This window comes from Eurytemora carolleeae, unplaced genomic scaffold (assembly GCF_000591075.1).
Source record: "Eurytemora carolleeae unplaced genomic scaffold, Eaff_2.0 scaffold168, whole genome shotgun sequence".
NCBI classification, from domain to species: domain Eukaryota; kingdom Metazoa; phylum Arthropoda; class Copepoda; order Calanoida; family Temoridae; genus Eurytemora; species Eurytemora carolleeae.
In genome coordinates, this window is record NW_019396062.1 from 73325 (window position 1) to 81627 (window position 8303).

Below are 8303 nucleotides of genomic sequence, written 5' to 3' on the forward strand. Positions count from 1 at the left end.
GGGTTCCACTAAACATGATAGACCAAATGCAGGGGGTTCCACTAAACATGATAGACCAAATGCAGGGGGTTCCACTAAACATGATAAACCAAATACAGGGGGTTCCACTAAACATGATAAACCAATTGCAGGGGGTTCCACTAAACATGATAAACCACATGCAGCGGTTACACTAAACATGATAAACCAATTGTAGGGGGTTCCACTAAACATGATAAACAAAATGCAGGGGGTTTCACTAAACATGAAAAACCACATGCAGGGGTTCCACTAAACATGATAAACTAAATGTAGGGGGTTCCACTAAACATGATAAACCAAATGCAGGGGGTTCTATTAGGCATGATAAACCGCATACCAAGTAAGATTGATAAGGATAAGAATAATATTTCTTATTCCTGAAAATATATCTTTTTATCCTAGAAATATCTGATTTATAAAGATGTGTCTTTATTTGTCTCAGTGAACTATGGATATTCGATTATTCGTTATAACACTATATAACTGCTCAGTAACATTTCGCCTTGCACAAACTCAAACTCATAACAAATCCCATTATTTAAACTTGTCGAATAACAACTCGCCTTGATCAACTGGTCTTTATAAACTCGCCTTACTAACAACTCGCCTTGATAACAACTCACCTTGATAATAACTTACCTTGGTAACAACTCACATTGATAGCAACTCACCTTGATAACAACTCGCCTTACTAACAAATCACCTTGATAATAACTCGCCTTGACAACAACTCGCTTTACTCACAACTCATCTTGATAACTTAACAACTCGCCTGACTAACAACTCACCTTGATAGCAACTCACCTTGATAACAACTCACATTGCTAACAACTCATCTTGATAACAACTCACATTGCTAACAATTCATCTTGATAACAACTCACATTGATAACAACTCGCCTTGATAACATCTTACCTTGTTAACAACTCGCCTTACAAATAACTCATCTTGATAACAACTCGCCTTACTAACAACTCACCTTGATCATAACTTGCCTTTGTAACATTAGAAGTGACATTCGCCTTAATAGCATGCTAAAGGTCAATCAATATTTTCGTAATTTAACAAAAAAAAAAATACGCAATCGGAGTTATTGTGATCGAAAAACCCTTAAATCTTAAAAAGACGACACATAGTGTTTTATCTGTATTGTTATTATTCTATGGCTGAAATGTTAAGTGTTTCTGTTGTTTTAAAGCCTGGTAGAAATTATAATAAAAATAAAAAGTAGACGACAATTACTGCAGTGAACAACTTACGGCGCATAGAACTTAGAGAACTTTAAACTTTAAATTTCAACAAGATTCGAGCAGACCCAGGAACTAAACCCAGGAACTATCAACCAGGGAGGAGTACGGTTATATATGGAATTAATAAAGTTCCCAGCTCAGTAATATTTTCAAACCGAGGAGGATCTTCCACTGTTAGTAAACTTTTTGTTTTGCTACTTAGCGATTTTCCTAAAGACCTAATGAAATCTATATAAGTACGAAATTTAATAATAGACGAACTTGCAAGACAAACAAATATATACTACGGTAGAAACTGCCCGCTTCCACGCGAGAAACTTGCGCCTGCGTAGTCGGTCTGGAGACAGCTTCTAAAACTAGTTTTTTACAATACGTTCTGTACAGATCCGCAGGGAGAACTCAGGAATTCACAGGGGCACCACATAGACTTTATACACGCAGCATGGCTCGCGTAACACTCGCCCAACCAAGAGCAAACGAAAAAAGCTCCATCTGCACCCCGCGACTTGAACTTCCTGACAACTCAACTAGACCTGAAATACAATCACTGGAAAACTTTTAGAGTTTGAATTCACGTAATCCTTCACTTCTTAAAACATCCTGTCCTCCCAGGGAACATCCAACTATAGATCCATCTCCTCAGGGAACGAAACCCTAGCCGATCCTTCAATCATCTCATATTAGGTAGGAGTTTGCTCCACAACTCTCCTGGAGAACCTCAAAGCTGCGCTCATCCTCTTAGGAGAAGCAACCTCTTCTGTCCTCCCCTCCTCAGCCTCCAGGAACACATCATCCTCCTCATCCAGCATCACCACCTCCTCACAGCCATCCTCCTGCTGAGGCCCGGAGACACTCTCTCCGAACCCACTCCTATCTCTGGATGAACCAGGAGAAGGCTGGGACGAAGAGAGGCCAACCGGCTCCTCAACATTAGACTCAGCCACACTCTCCCTTGAGCTCCTCATCCTCGACCTCTTCAGCTTCCCCGGCCTAGGATTCTTCTTCCGCTTCACTCCTGACCTCACTTTGGGAGCGGGTAGAGCAGGAACCTCCCCTTTCCACTTGGTTCGCTCCTCGTATTCCCAATCTGCTGAGAGCCTGGTCTCTCCCCAAACCTGGGGAAACTGAGCAGGGATTAACATCCTCATCCTCTCCTCGGATTCTACGCTCCTCTCTGCTAACCATCTCTCCTTCACAGCCCTCCGGAAATCCTCCTTCGTCAGCAGTCTAGATAAATACATTTTCATCATTTTGATAACTTCTATCCAAATATCATCCATCATACCAGTGATTAAAATTAAATGTGCTCTGTTTATTAAGATACTAGCTCCCCCCTTCATGCAGCAAACCTTGGACATCAGTATAATTTTGCACCTGGAGCTATTGCTTTGAGTTTTGGTGACCTTTTGCTCAATCATTAAATGATCTGAGGTATTGCTTAAAAATTCTCCTACTGCATAAACTATACTGATGTCCCTCACACTTTTTACCACTGTTTTCTCATTTCCCTTGGCCTTTAGCGAACACTTGAGAGTAACTTTAGAACCACTAACCCCCGTTACCCTCCCAAGTTCCCAATATACAGACTCCTTGGAGCAGCTAGAATCATTAAACACAAAGCACACAATATCATTAATCACTGGGGTTCGACCAGACTTCAACCATTTATCAGGCCTCAAACTCAAAAAATGAGTATTATCCATAAAACCCTGATACCATTGTTGGTAAATGGTCCGGTTTCTTTCAAGGATTTTTGTAAAATTTGAGCTTATTTCCAAATCAATCCCACTTCCCTCCAAAGACCTGTAATTACTCCGTCCTAATTTCAATCTATAGGGGGTAATAATCTCATAACCCAGAGCAGTTTCATTTGAACTGTTTCCTAAAGGTAAGGGGAGGTTATCAATTGAGTTGGATATCCTAGAGAATAATGTATCCCACTGTAAACAGGTCATGGGATAAGAACTATTCACTCCCATCCTCTCCATGGTTTCTCGGAGAACCCTGATCCTTCTCTCAACTCTTCCCCTCTCTGAGTGTGCCTTAGCATTGGAAACAATGATCTTCATCCCTAGGTTGTCTTGGACCATCGCATCCAGATCCCTCACGGAGAACTTCGCGTACTGCAGGGCCTTGAGCTGGGTTCCATTGTCCACATATACAAAACCAGGCAATCCATACCGATTTGAATGTCGTTCCAGAGCTGCACATACATCTTAAGTTTCAATCCCTTCCAAAGCCATTATGTTAGTAGCTCCAGTCAACAGACATACTATTACTAACGCATAGATCTTGATAACCGCTCTGGACCTTTTGTAAGTTTGACCTTTAAATCTGTAGCAAATATCCATCATACAAGAGTGAAAACATGGAGCTAGGACTGTTCTTGCTTCAGGATGACTAGCTAGCCTCAGTTCCAGGGTTTTCTTCTCTATCAATCTGCACTTTACACAGTCTGCAATTACTCTCTTGACCAGCCATCTCAAGCCTTTCACCACTCTCATCTTCCTGTGTATCTCCTTGACTGTGGTTTCCAGAGAAGCATGAACACTGGTTTTCATGTGAACATACATCAGATAAGAATGCAATACTGGAGAATCCGAGAGCACCACAGGAATCCTTCCCACTATAACATGCTTGTCCAAGAATCCCACTTGATCCAAATCTTGATCCCTGATCTGGTACTCAGGAGAGAGCCTTCCTTCATCATACACTCTTCCTTCATCTATTATGAATCTCTGCATCTCTGTATGTTTCAATGTCCTCTTCACCCTCTCAGATTCCCAGGAGAAGAAATATTGCTCTGCTTTCTCAGTCTCATTCCTAGGATCCCATCTATGGTCTTCCAGCACACAAATCCTGCACTTTTCGTCTTGAATCAAATGTTTACTGTGGGAATAGCTAGTTTTCATCCTTGCATATACCCCGTTATCCTTAGAGATTTCATCCAACCATGAAATACAGGACCTACAAGTAAATCTGCTATACCCCTCCCCGCCCTGGCCGCCAGGGCTGCAAAACCAAGAGGTGGTTCATCTACATCCTGCAGTTCTTCCTGTACATGTGCCGTATTTGCAGAGAATTCTTTCCAAAACGAGTCTGGGAAGCATTCTTGTTGAACATTATCCGATGTCTTCTTATCCAGTTTGACCATAAATCCTTTCTCCACCAGATCCTTGTGTACGTTCCTCATTCCATCCTTGACAATCTCTGATTTCTTACACTGAGTTTTGTAGACTTTCAACACTCAACTGTAGTTACACAGGTTGCTGTGGACTGCTGTCAGGAATTCAACCGGATTCTTCAGGAACGGATAATTTACTGTAACTCTCCTGTTGATCACATCAATCTTGACACTCTCCTCAATAAGTTGCTGCTCTCTCGCTTCTCTGAGAGAAATTGCAGTACGCTTACTAGAGGTTTTGCAGTTTAGACATTTTGAACATTCTGCACATCTAAAACCTCCACCTTCTTCAGAGTCTTCATCATCCATTGCATTCCTAAACTTTGCCATTGGAACCTTTGCCTTAAATTCTCCGTAATTTTCCTCAGAGATGCTCTTGTCCAGGGCTGTGCTCAGAACACGATCTGGAGAACTACACTCCACCGTGTTTACAACCACACTCCCTGGTTGCACATCTTGATCTACTCCATCCTCACCCAGGGCTGTATTGGACTCACGTACTGGAGAACTACACTCCCCCGCAGGTCCACTTACACTCCCTAGTTTTATCTGCTCCTTGATGATCTGCTGAAAGGACTTCCTGGTTTCCTGCTNCTGCTGAAAAGACTTCCAGGTTTCCTGCTCCATATGCACCCTACACACCTTTCCTTGATGTTCAAGTATAGAGTTCAACCTCTGGTGATCATCTAGACTGGATTCAAAGTCGTCTTCCACTTCTCCGCTACAATCAACGATATCTTCCTCATTTATAGGATGAGGATTAACTGTCAGACCCAATTTCTCATTTGTTGTTATGGCATAACAACGCTGCTCTACTTCCTCATTCATATCCTCAAGTATCCTCTCTCTTATCAGAAATACAGCATTTGACATCTCCGAGTACTTCTCATCATTTCCTCTGGTGAAGGATCTATGTGGTCCTGCAAAAATTAATCTTGAACCGTAGACGTCTTTGAACGGACTTAGGTATACAGCTACTCCAGATGGTATTACCTTTATCAGCACAGGATCCAGGTTAGTGTTCTTTATTCCCAGTAGTAGATGAACTTTAGACTCTGAGAAGCTAAATCCTTCTCCTCGTCCTTGGCCTGATCCAGATACTCTTGGCAAATCTCCGTTAGATCATAGGTTCCAAACCCTCCGGTGACGTCATCCATGCCTACACAGACTACTTCATGATACTCTCCTCTTTCTCCAGGTCCTAAGATGAATATAAACGTACCATGGTTTGATCTAACCTTGCTCCCTCCTACCACAGTGAGATTGGTGGGATTACTTGAAACCTTCTGTAAACCTTCCTTCTCTGCCAGCGACCCATCTATAATGTGGATGTTTGCTCCCCTGTCAAAAAACACCAGAGCCTCCGAACTCCTAATCTTGATGGTTTGCATTAAATAGCAGGAATGTTCAGGTACTTCATGAATAATTTTCTCTGGAGATATAGTATCCATCCGTCCCGTCTCCGAATCTATCGATGGGGCAGGTATATCTTCATACTTCTTATGATCCCATCCTAGTGCATTAGCTCCAGGTCCCATAGAAAACACTTGGAAGGTATAGTTGACCGCGAACTTGATTGATGCATCCACGATCATCGTACCAAGCTTCCCTAAGTACTGCTCCAGGTCCCTTTTCATCTCTTTAAATGGAGCTCTCAATGTTGCATGCTCCTTTTTCCGTCAGAAAAATACAGATAACGGAGCAAGATTTTTAGGCTGAGCCCAAACTGCACATCCTTGGCATTTTAAAGATTCAGGAATCTTCGCTTCAAAACTGCATCTCCTGTTTACACAGACATCTTTAGGAGCCATACATGAGTAGCAAATCCTTCCCTTCTCCATCTTGTTCCATCTGTCCCCTGGGCTCAGTGAAAAAAATTCTGCACACGTACTCATCTCATGTTGATGATTGGATAGTGGGCATGGGAACTTTAAGTCGGCCTGGTACCATTTAGTAGGATTGAATTTCATCTCATCCTCAGACTTTCCATCCTCCAGCTCACTGACCTTGTGGACTGACTTCGTCTTGATCTTAGGAGACCTGGGTGATCTTGGCCTTCTGGGAGATCTGGTTCCATTTGTACGCTCTGACTCTCTCGAACCTTCACTCTTATTCCTCTCTATGATACACAGGTTCTTGAAAAATCTATACGCATCCTCTCCTACAGGGTTCTTGTAATCCAATCCAGCCCTGGTCATCTCTGTAATCCAATCAGCATATGCATCATGAGGTAAAACCAGGGAAAGACTGCTCAGGATTGCTCGAGAGTACACACAGTTCTCTAGCTCTTGTTTGTTGATTTCTCCGACCTTGGATAATCTCTCCATCCTCTGTAATGCACCAGATATACCAGCATAAAAGGAAAATCTTTGAGTATTATTGTTTGGGTTAGGCTTCACTCTTCTACTAAGATCATTCACAATATCACTGATAATTCTCGATACACCACCGTAGTTTGCAATTAACCATCTCTTCATCTCAGGATAGGAGTCCGACATATTTATCAACTTGTTCCTTATCTCCTCCGATAAATGCTTGTTGTACATCCAGTTGGCCTTCTGCGTTGAGTTCCCCCAACCCAGATACGCTATTTCAGCAGCTTCCAGAAACTCATAAATTGTCATCGTTGCATTATCTGAGAAGATCCCGACATCCGCTGTGTCACCCTTGGAAGTATTGATACTGTGCACTTCTGCTATATTATACATCTCCTCTACCTTCAAACACCAGTTCTCTGCATAATCCAGAAACTCATTAACCTCATCACAATACTCATAACTTACTCCAGGAAATTTCACATACTTCTGCAAGGACTTCTGTATGTTCCCTACTGCCGAATGTACAGCTGGAACGTCAACAGTTTTGTACTTCTTCACCAGGGATATATCCACAGGGCTCATCCATAGATCTGCAACTACAATCGGCTGGAGTTGTTTCCTAGCTCACTCAATACTCTTCCTCACAAGATCTCTCTCTCTGGTATGGGACTCAAAGGATCTGGAGTCCTTCTCCTGCACTCGTGGTTCACACAGCGTGTTTTGCATAGAATTATTCACTATCTGATCAGATAAATCCACTACTAATCCTCTCAACCCCTCTGTCACATGCCTGCTGGAATCCAACGAATCTCTGATCTCATCAAGCTCCTCTCTCATCCTGTTCACAGCTAGACCCGGAGAACTATCAGCAATCACTTCTTGGATGGAATTAACAAGCTCCGCAGGAACATCCGTATGCACTTGAGCAGAAATATGTACAAACCAATCCTGGATCATCTCCACCTTCTCGTCCAACTTAGTATCCAATTTGTGTATACTAGCCTCTAGCCTGACAAACCTCTGATCCTCCAGATCCAGTCTCTCCCAAATCTTGGAATTACTGTTCTCCAGGATCCCAATCTTGTCTTGTAACTCCAAATACATAGCTTCCGCTCCATGAACTGTTGTAGATAACTTCCTCATCCCACTGACAAGGTTGTTAACCTTCTCCTCAACAATACTCTGGCGTTGCTTCATCAATCTTACCCATTGATCCTTCTGGTTATCAACATGCAACCCTTCTGCAGACAATCTTGATATTACTTCTTCTAGAGACCCGTTCAGGTCCAGATCTAACGCTCTCCGGATGGTTACTCCTTCAGGTTGCAAAACTCTGGGAGTGGTTAGGCTAGGCAGGGCAGAGTCTGATTGGACAAACTCTAAACCACCCATTCCTGTACCTCTAGCATGGACACCATCAGGTTGCAAATCAACATCTATCCTTGGGTTGGAGAGAACGATTCCTGGTTGAACACGATTTGTAGATCCCTCACTCCAATTTGTAGAGTTGCATGACTGTAAACCCTGCG

The 8303-nt window shown here is 42.6% G+C and overlaps 1 protein-coding gene across 2 annotated transcripts; it reads right to left on the bottom strand.

The window, feature by feature from the left end:
• Positions 1–3711: 3711 nt before the first annotated feature.
• LOC111709050 (uncharacterized) lies at positions 3712–5341 on the bottom strand. Of its 2 annotated transcripts, XM_023482643.1 has the most exons (3): positions 5075–5341; positions 4677–5044; positions 3712–4307 (listed from the first exon to the last, which is right to left on the bottom strand). In XM_023482643.1, the coding sequence occupies exons 1-3, from the start codon at positions 5327–5329 to the stop codon at positions 4181–4183; spliced, it is 750 nt and encodes a 249-aa protein (XP_023338411.1). In that variant the 5' UTR covers positions 5330–5341; the 3' UTR covers positions 3712–4180. The 2 variants fall into 2 exon arrangements, with proteins under 2 accessions (XP_023338411.1, XP_023338403.1); XM_023482635.1 differs by lacking the exon at positions 3712–4307 and having other exon boundaries at positions 4314–5044.
• Between the last annotated feature and the right edge of the window lie 2962 nt (positions 5342–8303).

Bases quoted from the DNA above. Each gene is read 5' to 3' on its own strand.
- LOC111709050 (XM_023482635.1), bottom strand. From the start codon at position 5,329: ATGTCAAATGCTGTATTTCTGATAAGAGAGAGGATACTTGAGGATATG.